An 18,821-nucleotide genomic window follows, 5' to 3' on the forward strand; every position below is an offset into this window, starting at 1 on the left:
AGTTTATTAAAAAAAATTCTAATAATCAGAAACTTTCTATTATTGACTTATTTTGTAATATGCTTAAAATTTATTAGTAAATTAATAGATTATCTCATATTTAACAATACAGACGAATCTCGATCTATCATTCCTGCATCTTTCGTTTCCTTTATGTATCGCCTTGTTTAAATGGTCCCATTAAAAACACTATTCATATAAGGTTGATAAAACCTGTTAAAAACGTTTTTGAAGCTAGCAGATATAAGCATCTGTTGTTCAGAAATTCTACAGACAGTTAAGAAAAATAATAAAAGTTTTATTTTGAAAAGTAAAACAGCAGATCTTAATTTGCTGTTTCATGGGGGAGATGCTCTAAGCATCATGTTTGATGTTTAAGCATCAGTTGATAAATATCTTAAGCTTGTGAAGTGGTTAGTTCAAGAAATGATTGCACAAACTGAAGAAGTGTAAAGTGACCGATGACATTGACTAAATGGAACCACAATCAGTGCCAACATTTAAGGAATACTCAAAGTCTTTGAAAAAATGAGGAATTTTCCATTTCACACAAACGTTTAGAACAAATCCATTACGCCATTACTTTTTATACATGTCATAAGTCATTATTTCATACTGAATGTTGACCCACATTTATCGTTTCCCCGTAAACATCGTTTACAATGAATGGACGCGGACTTTGGAGTACACTTCCAATGGATTCCATCACACGTTGGAATCAAAGGTAAGATGGCGGACTCACTGGCTAAAGATGCTTCTTTGGAACCTTTACAGCCAGATCTACCTTTCACTTTCAACGAGGTCTTTGCAGAGTGCAAAAAAAAATTTATGAACCTCTGGAGGGTTCCTCCTCCACATAGTTGGTATTTCAGAAAACGACCTGGAATTGCCTTGCTTTTTGAGGGACCTAGAAGCCAGCAGACTTGTTTGTCTCGCTTTGCAAGTGGTCACTTGAGATGTCTCTCGTATGTTCAGGGGCAAAAGACTTTTGGACTTTGCACTAAATGTAGGACTGCTCGGGCTTCGCCCGAGCATATTCTAAACTGTATCGATTTTAACATCGACGAGGTTTTTTCAAAACCTCATCTGTTTTTAGACTTCCTGGACATTTTTGGACTTGTGGAATTGGTCTAATTGGGATGGACCTCTTGGGGATTAGAAACAACAACAACACAATGAATGGTCCCATGAGAAATGATCGATTGAGGTTGCACTGTATTATCAGATAAAAAATTTTAAGCTCAGACAATATTTTCCTTTGAAGTTTCAGTATCACTATACTTCGAATTCCCAAGCGTTTATTTTCAAACCTTAAATAATATTTAAAATAAAACTTTTAAAATAAAATATTAAAGTAAAAAAAACTTTTAAGTTCTTACATAATTAAATGTTATACCATTACTAATTGTTTGCATTTATGTGAATAAAAAAGGGAAAGTGAAAAAAAAAAGAAAAAAAACAATATTAATCGTGGGTGCGTAGCCAAATTTTTCAACAAAAAATAATTACCTTTAAAGTACTTTTTAAGCACTCAATAAACATTTTTAAGCACTATATACATTAACAAAATGCAAAATAATTCTCAAAGACTTTACATGATCATGATAAAATAACTAATTCCAGGCAAAGAACTCTTCTTTTGATTATATTACCCAACATAAAAACATCGAAAGATTTTTTGGTTCGATTTTAGAAGGTGGAAAATGATGCCTGAAATTGAGAATATCTTGCAGAGTTGCACATGAGAATGCAATAATCTCACTGAACCCAGCTCAGTAGACCCACATACGGAATCACAAGTATTTCATCAAACATATTAAATGATTGGCGCTATCATAAGTAATGGACCGACGGTACGCGAAATGGATTGTGCTTGAATGAATTGTGAAAACTTTGAATAGAACAATGTGAAAACCATTCTTTTGGGCAATACGCAGCGAAAATCGACATGGTGAAGAAAATAAAACTCATTTTTGAAAAGAGAAAATTAAGAACTTTTTAAAAACACCCCACAAAAAAAGCACCTTTAAGGGCTTTTAAAAATGAAAACTGAAAATAAGCACCTTTCAGCATTTTTTAAAAATGCTACGCACCATGTTAATAATATAAAATCCCCACAAACAACATTTTTAACACTTACATGATTTTAATTTTTAAAATACTTGAACAAATTCAAAATAATTTCCTTACCTCCTCCCACCTTGATTTCATAGTAGCAATTTCCTTCTTGATGTTTGAAGCAAAAGGAGTTTCACCTGCACATTCAGCAAGTTTGGCTCCTTCTTTCTCTATACGTTCAACATTTGGTCTAAGTACTGTAATATCATCTTGAAGTGCCTAAAATAAAGAAAAAAACATGAAATAAATCAGAGTTTATTTACAAATTAATTAAATTGAAGACAAATTAACACATTTTTAGTTATTATATTAAAATTATTGTTATTATTAAGGTAACAGCAGAAAATAAGGTAAGAATTAGAACAAATATTTTAAAAAAGAATTGCATTGGTATTTTAACAGTCTCTCCTCTTAGAATTAAATAAACTGTTTTTTTATTTAACAAAGCTTTTTTTCAAAAAAAAAAAGCCTTTTTTTAACCATATACAAACACCATATATCTTGGTGTAAAAGTTAACCCATTGTAAAAGTCAACGCCCTTCTTGTGATCATGAAAAGGCAAATTTTTGGTGTGTCAGGTGTATAAATGGACCGCTGTAAGTTGATTATTATTTCTGTAGACATCATGCGCCAAATAGTAATAGAAGCATGGCATACGTGGATCCAAATGTTATCGTAAAATATTTTAAAAATTGCAGAATTTTAAATTCTTTGGATGGGTGTGAAGAAAATGCAAAATTATGCGAGAAAGGTGCAAGAATGCAAGAATTGTGAAAAAATTCAAAATTAACTGCAAATAACATATTAAAAATAGTTTTTGAAAGGGTAAATTTCTCAAGACAAATTGATACTGAATTATCCATATCTGTCTCATTGTTTATTGTTACATTGATATTTCACAATCAACAAATGTCCAACTTTATTAAAGGTGCATAAGTCGACCTCCCTGTTTTTCTTAAACTTTTGTGGTTTTGAAAAGTATATACCAGTATATAATGTGTGTGCATATAGATATATACATAGGAAATTTTTTGAAAGAGAATAAATTTCAATAACTTATGCTCCATCTATATTCTGTATATTAAACGCATTCAGTTTAGTAATTTCTTTTTACTACAAAAATGATAAAAGATGATCCATTTATACATTTGAGAAGAGAAAAATTCATTTCAATCTAAACAAATATTCATCCACTTTCAAAATAAATAAAATAAACAGAAATAAAAGAAAAAATTAAATTAAATAAAATAATACATAAATTTTCTTACATTACTCTGTTCCAGCTGTGCTTCGATAACGTTTAAATCTCCTTCTGCAACTTCTTCAGCACTCAGAAACTTATCAACATCTTGCATCCAATCCATTAAGTTCGATATTTCATTCTATGAACAAAAGAAGAACATAAATGTTTACAACATATTATACATTATTATGATTTTTAAACGATGACCAGCAGTAAAAGATTTGTTTTCAAAGTTTCAGGTGTTTTGCTGCAATTTGAAACAGTATTTTTTATGCTTTTAGAGCAGGTCAAAGCTCTAATTTTCATCACTTTGGTAAAGATTCCTTTCTTTCTTTAAAACAAAGTTAATAAAACACTCAAAGGACTTTAGTAAATACTTTTAAGATCCCATGCGTGATAACTTATCTTCACAGAATAATAAGTGATAATTTAGTACAATTAGTACAATAAATAACGAATTTCATGAATGATAATTGGCTCCTATACTAGTCCAATTGTTATGCTAATCTTAATATTCCAAAAGCAGGAAAAATAAGGTTATCAGTTTTGAAGTATAACCAATTTTTGTTTCAACAAAACTACCAGCTTAAAACTTGGAAAAAAAATGAGATTAATATTCAGGAGAGTAAATTAAAATTAATGTATTAAATTAAAATAATGTTTAAAAATGATTTGATTTAGAACTTTGACAATGATTGTAGTTTGAAATAATAATTGCTTTACAAATTGTTTTATGAAAGAAAAATGTTGAAAACAAAACAAGAATCTTCATTTTTTTTATTAAACAAAATTTCATTTTATAATTAACTACAATAAAAGCAATTTCTTAACTAAAATGTAGGAAGTTTTATAATTAATTATAATGTAATTAGAAAATTAAAATGTATTTTTAAAAACAACTCCTACAACTACCTTCCTTTTTTAACTTCAACAATTTAATTATTGAAACTAAAATTAGTTTAAAGAAGAACTAAGATTTCTTCCTCTAATACAAATTGAGTGATAAAATTACAGAATAACAAAATAAAAATTATAATAAATTTTGAAGAACCTAGAGTTTTGTAAGGTGAATTAATTTTGCTTTAACAATTTGATAATGCAGAGCCACCATGCTTTCCTACCACACTAACAGATACGTTATTCAATGTATTATCCAACTATATTATCCGATGAAAAAAAGAATCTAAAGAAAAAAATAAAAGGGAATGCTTCAATTTTATGTTAAAGTACCACCATATGGCAGTCATGTCATTTTATTCTGAAAAGGGAAATTTCCCAAAAGTGTTCTACCAATTTTGATACAACTTATTTTTAAATGTAGTTTATATCACTATCTTGTAATTATTTTATCATAATTTCGATTTGATTGTTAAGGTTGCATTTGAGCTGTATTAATGACAAATTTTGTGCATGTGTCATTTGAAGGCAATGCTGGTACATGTGTACCAGGGGTCTGTCCAGGCCAAATTTACTACTGCTTAGCGGCACCTTCACAAATTCAACTTTAGGAAAAACGGTAGTTTCACAAAATACTCTTTCTTAAAATTTTATTTTTGAATCCTGTAAGAAAGGATAAATCCATATTTTTGTGCTGATTTTTTTGATATAATTTTTCTTTCCCAAATTTGGTCTAAATTTTCACAAAAACCTAGACAGACCCCTGTACACACTACACTACTCCAGTTTAAATCAAAGAGCAGATGGTGATAGATCATTCAGTTACATAATTGTAAAAAAAAATATTAAAATGTAAATGGAAACTGTGCATTACAAAACTTAAATTATATAAAATAAATACCTGAATCTGTCGCAAATCAGTAATATATTTCTGTAATTGCTCTATCATTACACGGATCAATTTACAAACTTCAGCCCAGGTGGTCTCCAAGTGTTGTAATTTTTGACTCAAGTCACTCATCCAAGGACCAGAAGAATCGCTCTTCTGTAATTGTTGATTAGTATTCCTTACATAATCTAAATTGGGCTTTTCCTCATCAATAGTATTCTGAAGCTCCTAAAAAGAACAATAAAACATTTGTCAATAACAAACATTAACAGTAAGAATTTCAAATGAATAAATAATAAATAAAAGCTGAGAAAATAGCACAGCTATGAGCAATAACTGCTAACTCAATTAAAGCTTAAAATGAAAATAGAATTTGCTTTGCTTGGAAAGTTCAAAGTATACATTAAAAAAGAAAAAAAACTAGATGTGATTTTAAATTATAGTTGAATTGGAGTAAACATAAATAGCATTACAAAACTTGAGAAAGCTAATGAAATGGTGCCATAAACTAAACTGAAGCAAAGAAAAGATTTCTGGAGAAGCTTTAGGTCATAGGTTACATAGTAGTTATCTAAAGATTGATAACCTTTGAGGGATTAAAACCATAAGAGCCTTCCAGAGCTTCATTAAATTATGATGATAATTTTTTTAACTTAAAAAACTCAACAACATTTTTAGAAATAATGTTATTTAAATAAAGAATTGATTTCTTTTCATTATTTTAACATCAAGATTAGATAAATTAGATTTATTATTTTTTTTATTTTTATCACATGAAGAAAAATGGGATGTGTAATAATTGTGAGTTAATACGAATAGGCAAATCATTTGCAACTAAATTCTGATGTCAATAACTGTCAGACTCTCTAAATATAAATGATTAACGTTCCTTTTAGGCTGTACATGTACAAGGAGAAATACAAAAATTTTATAAAATTGGACACTAACTTTTAAAGACAGTTGACAATAATATTTATAACAATAGCATTAAAAATACACTGTAATTAATAGTCCTTAAAAATCTGAAAATTTGCAAACAGACTTTATTTCGCAGCTTTAAAATATTTGCCTATTAACCACTGCATTTCAGTCTGAAAGCTATCAAAAATGCTTTCCTTTGTTAAGATATTAAACATTTCGATTATTAAATTTGAAATAAAATAAAAAAGTTTATTAGTTATAAAATACTTATCTTATAAAATACTTTTTAATACTTTTATACACTGAAATTAAGTATATGATGTAACATATTTCTTATCATATAACTTTCATTTCATAAATCTGAGTGTTTGTTCACTAAACTTTGAACTTGTTATTCAGATCTCAAATTCAGATCTTTTGAATTATTTGAAGAAAACCAATGAAAATGTATTAAAAAAAATTTATTCATGTTAGTTATACCAATAAAAACTAACCAATAAATCAATAAAAAACTAACCAGTTAAACAAACAAACATGTAATTCATAATATATTTTTATTGCACATTTTAAGAAAATGCAAATTGTTGACTAATTTTCATTTGAAGAAGTTCCACAAACAACACTCACTCAAGAAAAAATTAGGTTAAATATTGCTCATGATAATAATTTCTGAATTAAAACTTTAAGACTTGTTATAAAAGTAAACTTCACCTGCAATTTTTTAAGCTGGTCTTCCATTTCATCAATACTTCCCAAAAATATCTGTTCTGATATTAACGCTTGATAAACGTCAACAACCCATGTGTCCAGTGATTTAACAGCTTCCATGAATGTGGCAGGAGGTGCTTGTAACATAGTATGATTTAGACTTCTTTCCATTTCAGCTAAATAACAAACAATCATTACTTTACCAAACTGCTTAATTTCCTCAGAAAAAAATTTGATCCACTAGAATAAATTAACATTAAATTACCGTAGTGCTCTTTAAGTTCATTTTAAACTGCCATCAACAAATACTTTGACAATGTTTAGAAACAAAATAAATGTAAGCGCATTATGTAAGAAAGAAATGTTATATAAATACAAAAATGCAGAATATTACCGGGTAAGTGAAAATTATTCACCCAGTTTCAAAGAGCTATTTATTTACAAGTATACAATGTACAAAGATGGAAAATGCATTTAAAGAACATGCATGATGCATTCCAGAAAACTGTTCAATATGTATGACCTTCGTCAACTGGCACGCATTCCCACGTATCATTGCCTTTGACCAATTCCCATCACATTTCTGGTTAAGGTGCCCTGGTGATGTTCCTCTGTTGCAGGCACTATGGTGGCGCAGTCGGTTAAAACGTTGCTCATATCACTGATTGGAGAGTTGGGGTTAGATAGTTCAAACTGACAACCGATAAAACAGCCAGCATGTATACACAGCAAGGTACGCGTTAAATCTGTGGTAACTGAAAGTCCTCTCATTGGTTGTGGAGAGTGAGTTCGGAAAGAGGGGTACCAGCTCAGGCACTGTCCAAGTCGTCTGACTGGAGTCAAAATTATGAGGCATTCTTATGATGGCCATTACAAGATCGAGACCAGAAAAACGGGAATAAATGTCAGGCCATGGTTGGGTGATGTGTGTTCCTCTGTTGTAATGTCCCTTCCCCAGGTTACCAGATTTTTTTTTCTGTGGCGTTATGTGAAGGACTAACTTTATGCATCCCAAACTCCAAAGATGCTACAAATACTACAGGACAAATTACTGCAGCTGCTGTGGTGAGCACCGTGTATCTCAAATTCATATGTTACGTGCTTGCAAAGATGCAGTGTTTTAAATCCTGATAAATCATTTAAGTTAACCTTCTACAACTATACTTACATAATCTTCTTGACATAATATTCCATTCCTTGCAAAATTGTTCGACTTCCAAGGCAAATGACATAAGCGAAGGAAATTTCTTCTTAGCTTCATCGGTTTCTTTTTTTAATCTTTCAATTTTTTCCTCTTGAGCTTGCAGAGATGTAAGTCTCAACTGCACAAAATACAAAATTTTATTATGAAAACATATTTCTACATACAATAAATTTTGAACAAAATATATGAAAGTGCATGAAAATAAATTATTATTTTCTTCTAATTATAAAATTAATTAAAAAACCTCCTAAATAATTTTGCAGTAGATGCAAGACAGCAACATTTTTATGTTAATATTTTGTACTTTATTTGTTCTTTCAAAATTATTATACCATCAAAAGTAACTTCAAAGGTATGAGTCAATATGATTATTATGGGTCAATATGCTGAAACAGAAAATTATTGCAATAATAATTTGATTAACAAAATCTTCAAAAATGTAGTCACCACCTGTCTCAATGCATTTTGTCTTGATAAAAAGTATATTTGTGCATTCTAAACATCTTAACTAAGTATTGATACATTTATCAACGTATTAAAAATATCATGAATTGTCAAGCCATTTATCAACTAAAAACAATACAAAACTGTAGACATTTGTTAATTTATATGAATGGTATCTGATGTTAAAGATGCTGATCACTAACAATTTATATAGTGTATTTGATACAATTCACAAAAACTATGTGCTATAGTTTATATTTTGACATATTCTCACTGAAGTTTGAAATATACATGTAAGTGTAAATATGACTTGAAAAAGTGCCCTAAGCACTCAATAAGATGAAACTTGGCATGAAAGTCAAAGCATTAGGCGATCTTAATAGTTATGTTCATGAAACTATATAACATTTAAAATTAAACAAAATTTCAGGTCCTCTTTTCTCAACTTGTTATGTGGACATTAATGTTTTGATTAATATTTTATAATATATAAGACCTGCTTATTTAGCTTTTGCTGCAAAGCTTTGCTGCAAAATTGGTTTTAAGATAAGCAATTAAAATACATTTATAAGAAAATATTTTTAAAAATATCAAAAAATAAGAAAAACTGAAACATTCAATTTATAAAAAGTGTTTTGTATTCTTATTTTTTCCTAAAATACAATATTGTGCAATTAAAATAAAGAGATAATTAAATTAAGATACTAACTCTGCACTGTTCAGCCATTCTGCGACTTTCATCTGGTTTTTTATCGGCTAACGAGCGCTGAGTTGTTTCCATCCAACGACAGTGGGAGTTCAGAATCAGTTCTAAAGCATCTTTTTCACACCTTAGTCGATCAATGTCAACTTGGAGTTGAACTGAGTGTTTTTGATTTTCAACTGATGTAACGAGTTTTTTCCACCTACACTCAACTTCATACATGATCTTTTTAATTTTCTTTGGATTCTCACCAACTAAAAAGATAAAATTAATTGTATGAAATAAAATGTAATTTTACATTTTCTTTTCAAGTTGTCAAGAAATTTTTTTCACAAAAAAAAAATTAATTCCTAATTATAATAGTTTTCGCTAATTTTAAAAAATAGAATTGATGTCACAAAAAAAATTTAATATATGTGAAAAAAATCTATCGTGAATGTAGATTTTGTTTTAAAGTTTTAGATAAAATAAGGGGGAAAATTTTAACTGTTTTATTTTATAAACATGGCTTTTAATTTGAAATTTTCAACAAAATTATTGTTACTTTTATTTATTTATTTTCTTGCATAAATCTGATTTTTACAGCATCGAATATTCTTCCTGAAGTTTTTATTTGTAATATTCAAAATTATTGTAGACATTTAAGGTGCAAATATAAAATACAAAAAAAAATATGCACATTACAAATATTAAATTACTATAACCTTCAAATGTTTTTATTTCAAAATAAGATGCTTTGACATGAGTATTTTTCAGGAATAATGTGCCCATATTTTTAATTTTTTTTCTTACATTGTTAATTTCAATGAAGCAAAGCATTGATTTTGATTCTCTAATTTTTAGATATTTCAAATTTTTAAATGCTTATAAACATTTCAATATATGTTTTTTTTAACAAAAAACTCACCCTACCTTTTTAAACAGCTAATAATTTTTTAATCATAAAAATTTGAAAAACACGTAAGATACATTTAAAAAAAAAAGGATTTTAAAAATTGTAGAAAAACAAGTGTTACCCCTGGGGAAAAAAAAGAAGCTTAAGGCAAAATAAATAAGCTCTTTTTTATAAGATAAATATACACATTATAGAATTCTTTTACGAAAAAAATGTGAACAAAAATTTTAAAAGAATCATTACAAAAATATTACTTGATTCAAGATTTTTCATAATTTGATGTCCTTGTGATAAAAGCTTTTCTACTTTCATCTTTTGCATACGGAAATCGGATTCAGTTTCCTAAATTAAAAAGAAAATTCAATGATTTGCTCAAAGTTATTATCAAAAATAAACAAATGTATATATTTGTTTAAATCATTTTCATCCCCTCACCTTAAAAGCCAAAAATGCAACAAAACACATAAGTTTGAAAAGTTATTGCAATACTTATTTATTATTCTTTATTGCAACAATACATCATACATTGTAATTGCACATCAAATCATCACATTGTCCTTGTTAATAAATTTCTGAACTGTGTGTTTAGAACGGAAAAATTCTTTAAGAGTTTTCCTTAAAAGTTGGTAAAAAGCTTTCCTGTAATTAATTTCTTTAAAAAGACATGGTTTTAATTTCAATATTTAAACATTAAGAGTAGAAATTATTATAAACTTGCAATTAGAGATAACACCGTGATGATCACTATACATAAATTTTCTCAACGTTTGAACAACATTTTTTATAGTTATAATTTCCAGCAGTAGCACTTTATATACATCATTTTCCAGAGTGAAACACTCCGAATAAACCAACATGAAAAAATAAACAAGTAACAATAGAATTCAATGATAAACAATATATTAACAAACACAAAAGTCAAGGAGGTTGCAAGAACTGTAATCTTTCCCTAGCCTTCTAATATCTCTAGTAAATTTCCCCCAAAGACTGCTAGACCTGCTCCAAAATGCTCAGCATCCATCACACAGTCACTATTACATAAAATATAATTTAGAGCACATAATAATCCAAATCTAAGTAGATACCATGTAGTCATAACCTATTTCTAAAATAAAAGCAGCAACAATGCATCATTTTAGATGACCCAGCTATCTTTTCATGCACCTTTCTGAAAGTTTAATAATCAATGATTTGCTAACTTAGCTTAGATTGATGATATTCTGTTAAAATATTTTCATTCTTTCTCTTTATTTTATTTGATAATCATATTTGAAGGACTTTACACACTTTTTATACTATAAATCCAGACATAAAATATTATAGAAACTAACAGTACATTAACACCAATGCCTGAATGCCCCAATGTCATAAATGTTCTCTATTAATTAAATACAATTAAAATACTCAAAGCTAATTGTAGAACTTCATAAAGAGCTTTTAAATATGCCATTTCATTCTCAGGATAATATTAACCATTTTATATTATAAAAAATTCTAAAACAAAAATGCTAAAAAAATTTATACACACTTTTTTTTTTTTAAACGAGACTCTGCAAAACCTTAATTCAAAAATTCTTGTATTATAACTAACATATTATAAATCAAAATTTGTAAAATCCCCAATTTTAAAATATTTACAGTAAACAATCACTACCATTAATTTAAATTTTTTCAACAACAAAAATCATGATTACCTCAATTAATATCTGTTGGTCATCTAAAGAAAGAGTGTCCCAAGGAGAAATATCATTTCCTGAGCTTTCATAAGCAGCTATTCCCATTGTTGATTCTGCCCTATCTAACCACAAGCCAACTGATTCGTAATTGTCATACCACTCTTGCATTCGCCAGGTATCAAGACGTCTCTTTTTTGGTCCGCCTTGATCACTGTCCTTTAACATACACGTCCAATTTACATATAAATATATATTAGACTTACAGCTCTAGTTTGTGAAAATAATATGAGAATTAACCAAATATTAAATAGCTCATTCAAATCTAAGAATAAAATTTAAAAAATGAATTTTTGATTAGTTATTTTCTGCTATTATTTATGAAGTATAAATTTTTTTATAATTAGCATTTGGGGTTACTTAAGCTACTTAAGTAACTTTGTCATTTGGCTGTTGAAATTTTGGAAGCTGATTTTAGCAACACTATTTTGAGTTTGATTGTTAATTTTTATATCATAAATTGAACCTTTTTCAGATATATTATACAACACTGCGTAACTGTCTTTTATACTGTGTAAATTTATAAACCTTTGCTAGTAATTAAGATGATTTCATGAGCAATTTTGCTTTATAACTTGTATCACCGAACTCTTATTTTTAAATAATCTCAAACAGTATTTTCGAGATTGGTTTTATTCATAAATTATATTTCCATCTTTTTTTTTAATCAATATTTATAAATTCACAGTTGTTTCCAATCAAGATAACAAAGATCACCAAACCTGATATGGATTGCATGTTATTCAGATTGTTACTACTGTACAATCTCTGATAAAAGTTGAGGATGCTATATATTTATACTTAAATTTGTTAACTAAACTTCAATTGAAATACTAAATATCTTGAACTCTTTTAGGGTAAATTAAAAGTGCAAATTGTTAAAAATGCTTTAAAAATAATTTTTTACATTTCTATTTTAATTCATAAATATTTTCAGCTAAGTATGTATAATTGTTTTAGCCTTTCATTACATCAAACCAATCAACACGAGTGAAAAATACTAAATTCTTACTGCTGGCTGAAATTTACCCTTAAGAGGCCGTTCAAAAAGTACGTACATCATGAAGGGGGGAGAGGGGATTTGCTATTTTGTACGGTTTTGTATGATGGGGAGGTTGGGAGGTATTATACAAAGTACGTACATAAAGTTCGGTGTTATTGTTTAAATAATTTCAATTAATAAATTATATTAAATAAATATTTAATTTTATTTAAAACATAATTATTTTAATTTTTATGAAAAAGGGGGGGTAGACTAATAAAATGTACGTACTCTAAAGGGGGGGGAGTAAGACCTTGTGTACGGTTATGTACGAAGGGGGGGAGGGGGTTAAAATTTCTCCATTTTTGTGTACGTACTTTTTGAACGGCCCCTAATTGTAGGGTAACTTAAGCGATCATGTTTTTTTAACACATATATTTTATGTAACTGTACGCACAAGTCTTACAACAATTAATTAATCTCTATAGAAAATGCTCATGAGTTGGCAAATGTCTCAAGCTGATAAGTGCCTTTAAGTAACCTCGAATGACAGTATTTCTGATAATTGTAGCTTTTAAAAAAAGGCAATCCTTTCTTCAAAAGTTATTTGGTGTTACTAACATGAATATTTATTAATACTTAGAGCATATTTCTACTAACTTTATACTAACTTTTTTATGATTTTGCAAAAAAATAAAAAATAATAATAGAAAAGCTATAAACTATTTAATTATCACTAACAGATTAAATGAAAGCATAATAAAGAAAAAAAAAAGAAAAGGTTGGAATGAAAGATAGGAAAATTATAAGCAGAAACATACATTGCTAGTGAATGATAGGGGCATATATTGCTAATTGAATGTTGAGAAATACTAAGAGCTTTATAAATTAATTATTATTTCGGAACTAATAAACTTTTCCACTTAAATTTAACAAACACTTAAACATTGACTGAAATGTATAATTTTTTTTTTATTTTGTGTAACTTAAGTACATTGTCAAGACAATTTCTTTTACATTAAACTATTTTAGTGTGATTTAAAATGTATATTGTCCAGGCATCATGGTTATGGAAATTATTTTTTACTAGAATAATTTTTTCACCTGCATTTTTCTCTGTCCTGTAATTTAACTTTTTCTATGTTATTTGATAGAGAAGCAATAACGAAAACCGTATTAGTATAATTGATAAAAAAAATGCAATTTATCGGATAAAGTAAGTGGACCATAAGTCATAAACCGATGCTTGATTTATTCTTAACTTAATTAACAATTAAAAACTAAAATTATGTAACGAAGTTAACTATAAAATATCTATTAACATTTTTTAAACCTATGCATGTTGGATACTAACTGATTAAAATAATTTCTAAACATATTAATATACAAATTTGAGATGCTAATGAGGAGTTAAACGACACTAAAAACAAATGTTGAAAGGATTTTCAAGATATAAACATACTTCAGAGCTTGAGTTAGATGGAGGAGAATGTATTAAATTATTTTGTTTCTCAGCTGCAGCAGCAGACTTTTCTTCTTCAATGATGGAAAGCTAGAGTATATGATATACAAAAAGATTAAGAATGTTATAAAACAAGAACGAACAATTTGCTTGAATAATTAGACTGTACCTGTTTGCTCAAGCTTTCTAGGGCTAGAACAAGTGAGTCCCATCTTTGAGTAAGCCTTTCAATTTTTTCAGTAATTTCAATAGCACCTAATGAACCACTTGGAAGAGTCTCTTTTATTTTCTGCGCCCTATCTGTCAGCTTATTAAATAAACGAAGATGAATGTCTAAATCTTGTTCAATTGACTGAAAAAGAATGTATGAAAGTCAAAACACTATTTTACTTTACAAGAAAATATGTAAAAATATAAATCAATAAAATTCTTAAAAACAGTAACAATCTCAAAGGATAAGTTTAAATTAACCAAATCTTTCTTACAAAATTACAATTATATTTGAAGTATTATAATTGTTTAACTCTAAATGAGAAATATAATGGTACACAGAGTTCTTGAAGCCCGCTTCAAATTTCTTCAACTTTTGAGAAGTTTATCCTTTATAGTTAACAGTTGTTAATCACGTAATTGTTGAATTTTCGATTGGTACAATTCAAAATTTTAACATGATGTCATTATTCTTTATTTAATAATTCGTTGTCAACAATTTAAATATTTCTATCAAAAAATTAAACTACAATAAACAAGTGAAATTTTTAAATAATAAAATACAATTTTCAATTTTAGCAAAATTAAAGAACATTCCTACTGAGTGTGGTTTGATCATTCTACTTTAAATGCACAAATCGAAATCTTTAAATGTATGTTTAATAGGAATTTTCATTCTTTGAAAAGTGAGAAGAAATACTGTTGTGCAGGATTGGAAAATATTTTGCATTAAAATGAAACAATTGTTTTCAAAAAATTTCAATTCAACACAAAATTGTATATTCATAACAAACAGACAAGGAAAAAAATTCTCCACTCTTTTCTTAAGATTGATACCAATTAAACTTTTCAGTCTATTTTCGAACAGTCTATTTCAGAACAGTTTGAAGCAGGCTCCAAAATCTCTAAGCCGGGAACGGACCTGATGATTTAACCCTTACCACTCCATAAATATTTCAAGTTTATTTCACATTTGGTATAATTATAATGATTACTTATAGTAGTTAAGTATAATGATTAATTATAGTTAACTTAATTGCAAATATGACAACAATAAGAGTGATAAAAATAATAAAATGATTTTAGCCGTCATAAACACAGTATTTTGTTCGTATTTTAAAACTGTCGTAGAACAGCCGACCTGAATCTTCAGTTTGAAACTACCAATGCTCAACTCCATAGCCTTGTAATTTTGAACCTAATCCAGAAGACGAAGGAACTTCTAGATTAAGTATCTGGCCTAGAACGGTTAGCTTGAGGGCAAGGGAGCATCACCTCACTGGGAGGCAAACACTTTATCTCCTGATCCACGACAGCTCACACACAGTATTTTATTATTCTATTTTATTACCGTCTTTGAACAGCTGGCCCAAATTTGAGTTTACGGCTACCAATGTTCAACTCTGTAGCCTTGTAATTTTGAACCCAATCCAGAAGACAAGGAAACTCCTGTATCAAGTATTGGGAGAAACTTGCTTTCGTGGAGGACTTTTGATTCAGCTAACCCGCATTTGCGTTACATGGGGAGTTAGACCACGAGTACCTCCCACGGTTAGCCTGACGGCAAGAGGACTCTAACCCATGATCCATCTACCACTGAATTCATATCGACCAGCCATCACTGGGATTCGATCAGGGTTCACCTCATTGGAAGGCGAACACTCTATCCCCTGTGCCATCACGGCTCAAAGTAAAAGAGCTATGGCACTCACATACTATTGGTTTCGTTTCTTAAGGGGTAAAATAATAAAAAATATGAAACTACACTAGCATAAAATAAATTTTTTACCTGCAGCAGCTTTACTTGTTCTAATAAAGAACGACTATCAGCTCCTGGTTTTGAAGTAATTCCAGTAAGTTGTAATTCTTTTCTATGTAGCCACTGACTGAAGCACAATTCTTCTTCGTCCAGCTGCTGCCACTGAGGCACAATAGTTTGGAGTAGTGTACTTCGATCCTTCACAGATTGACAAATGGCTAACCATTTCTGTTCGATATCTGAGAGCTGTTTCTTCAAAGAAGTATATGCTACAAAAGGTGGGAGTAATATGTTAGTAGGATGAACAATATTAAAATATTTAAAGTCATCATAAAAGTTATGCATACCTAATTGACTAGTATCTTCATCAGCCATAACAAAAACTATTTTAGTAATACTATTCATTGCTTCTTTTTTGCTTTCCACTTCATCCACAAGTTTCTGAAAGTTGAGATAATTTCAGATAATTTAGCAAATGCTAAAGCTCACTGTATGATACAGAATGTTCACTAAAAACTATTGCACCATTTATTTATAAAAGATCAAATTCAATCACAAAAATGATCGTAAGGTGAAGTAAAATGCGGTGAGCAGTTTGAGCTAGCATACTTATTTTATAATTGGAAAAAAGTTGGCAGGAAAAAAAGAAATAGAAAGTAAAAAAGCATCTTCTAATTGCTAACAAAACTTGCTTTCATAACTTAAAGAAAGATCATTAACAGGAATATGCTGGTGACCTCTCTGAAATGATAATAGTTTGTCTATCCCTGATTCTGATCAATAAATACGTATTAAAAAATAATCCTACGAAATGAATCAGTCAGCTATTACTTGATTAAAAACTTTATTTGCTTCAAAAATATATAAACTGGAAAAAACAGTAGAGATGTTTCAAGTACTCAAAAACAGACGCCCATTTTCAAGACATGCAAGACGTGAATATGTAGTAATTAAAGTGATTTGAAATGTAATATGTCATGTTGCCAACTTTTTCATAGGCAACTTTGAGTTTAACTTTTCAAATCTTTTTTGTTGCTAACTTTTTCATAGGCAACTTTGAGTTTTACTTTTCAAATCCCTTTTCTTACTCCTCATTCACGTCTGGCAAGTCCTGAAACTGAGCGCCTGTTTTTGAGAGCTGTTTAACTGTTGTTTCCAATTCATATATTTTTGAAGTAAATTAAGTTCTTAAACAAGCAATAGATATGTAGTTTCATAAGAGTAACAAATACTAGTGTATATGAAAAGGAATAACCAAAAACCTAATTATGGTATCTAAAGGTCAAAACACAAGAATAGTAAGAAATAATAAAATAATAATGAAAACACACCTTATGAGCTTCTACTTGTTTTAAAAGAGCTTCTAAATTAGGCCCGAGAGGAGGTAAAGTATTAATTTTATTTTCCATGTCATTTAACCACTTTGTTATGTTGTCAAGCTGAATCCTTTGAAGATGCATAAACCTTTCATGCAAGCTAAAATTAAAGAAAAAAGTAATGCAATTGGAAACAAAATAAATTTAGATAAATTTAAACTTTCTAAATCAGTGCATTAAGCTAAGAGGTCTATCAAACTTTTGGATGAAGTTTTATAGATAAATAAAGATAGTTCCAAGTTTCCCAGACATTTGTAAAATTTGCAGAATCATTGCTTCACAATAATTTCCTAGATTTCCTAATTAGTAAAATAACAGGTAAAAAACATAACAAATAACATAAAGTTTAAATTTATGTAGATAAAATCAGCTGCAAAAATTTAAACTTTCATGTTTTAATTTCAGACTTCTCAAATTTTACTAAAAAATGAAATTTAAAATGTAAATTTAATGTTTACATTTAAATAAAATTCTAAATTACCAACATAAAAGGTAATTTTTTTTAATTTTGCTAATTACATACAAATTAAAATACAGTATCAATTAAAAGTTATGTATAAAAAACAAACAAAAAATTTTTTAAATTATCTTTTAAAAAAATTTGAAAAACACAAATGCACACCATACATTTAAAAACAAGAACATCTTGCGCCAGACCTATTTTTTAGAATGCATGCAGTACAGTAGAAGTTCTTTTCTATTTTACAATATTACAAAATTTCTAGCATAAATTATGAGGAAAAAACTAAATATTAATCCAGATTAAAAATAATAGATAGCAGAAAGCTTTAAATAAACATTTATAACAAGAAAAATAGGCATTTAATCAGACTATTTCTTAACTAAATGAAAGTAAAATATCTACATTACTTATATCAGTTTTTATTTAATTTTTAGAAACTTCAGATCCCAGACAAGTGTGATGATGAACACATTAAATTTTACAAATGCCATTGTCATACTGTACTTTTCTTGTTTGTAATTCTTTAATATGTATTTATTTATCTTGATCTGAAATCTCAAACACAAATAAAACTTATAAGCGTAAAAATAATAAAACACCAGATAATACGAACTTGTTTTGTCGATCTAATGCTTTAGACCTTATGTCTTGCCACCTGTCATTAAGCAACTGCATCTGAAGTACAATTTCTTCATGCTCAACGGTAGCTAACTTTCCCTGAGTAATTAAGTTATTGCCAGAAAATAAAACTTTTTCAACACCCTGCTGGTGCTTAGAAAGATCCACCATGAAAGACTGTAAAAGGAAAAATATA

General features: G+C 28.5%; 1 protein-coding gene across 7 annotated transcripts in view; it reads right to left on the bottom strand.

Moving 5' to 3' along the window:
• The window catches only part of LOC107442807 (dystrophin), a 238,478-nt gene that overhangs the window by 142,301 nt on the left and 77,356 nt on the right, over positions 1–18,821 (bottom strand). For all 7 annotated transcript variants that reach the window (XM_087157549.1, XM_087157551.1, XM_087157550.1 and 4 more), the window contains 14 exons: positions 18,621–18,802; positions 17,500–17,644; positions 16,516–16,609; positions 16,199–16,437; positions 14,369–14,551; positions 14,200–14,289; positions 11,717–11,914; positions 10,277–10,364; positions 9,134–9,381; positions 7,945–8,098; positions 6,780–6,952; positions 5,160–5,375; positions 3,387–3,500; positions 2,191–2,337 (listed from right to left, as the gene is read on the bottom strand). In XM_087157549.1, the coding sequence (XP_087013675.1) occupies positions 2,191–2,337; positions 3,387–3,500; positions 5,160–5,375; positions 6,780–6,952; positions 7,945–8,098; positions 9,134–9,381; positions 10,277–10,364; positions 11,717–11,914; positions 14,200–14,289; positions 14,369–14,551; positions 16,199–16,437; positions 16,516–16,609; positions 17,500–17,644; positions 18,621–18,802 (2,271 nt within the window). The remainder of the gene's footprint in view (positions 1–2,190; positions 2,338–3,386; positions 3,501–5,159; positions 5,376–6,779; positions 6,953–7,944; positions 8,099–9,133; positions 9,382–10,276; positions 10,365–11,716; positions 11,915–14,199; positions 14,290–14,368; positions 14,552–16,198; positions 16,438–16,515; positions 16,610–17,499; positions 17,645–18,620; positions 18,803–18,821) is intronic.

Source organism: Parasteatoda tepidariorum, chromosome 2, assembly GCF_982258835.1.
Source record: "Parasteatoda tepidariorum strain Cologne lab strain chromosome 2, Ptep-v5.0, whole genome shotgun sequence".
Taxonomy (NCBI): Eukaryota; Metazoa; Arthropoda; class Arachnida; order Araneae; family Theridiidae; genus Parasteatoda; species Parasteatoda tepidariorum.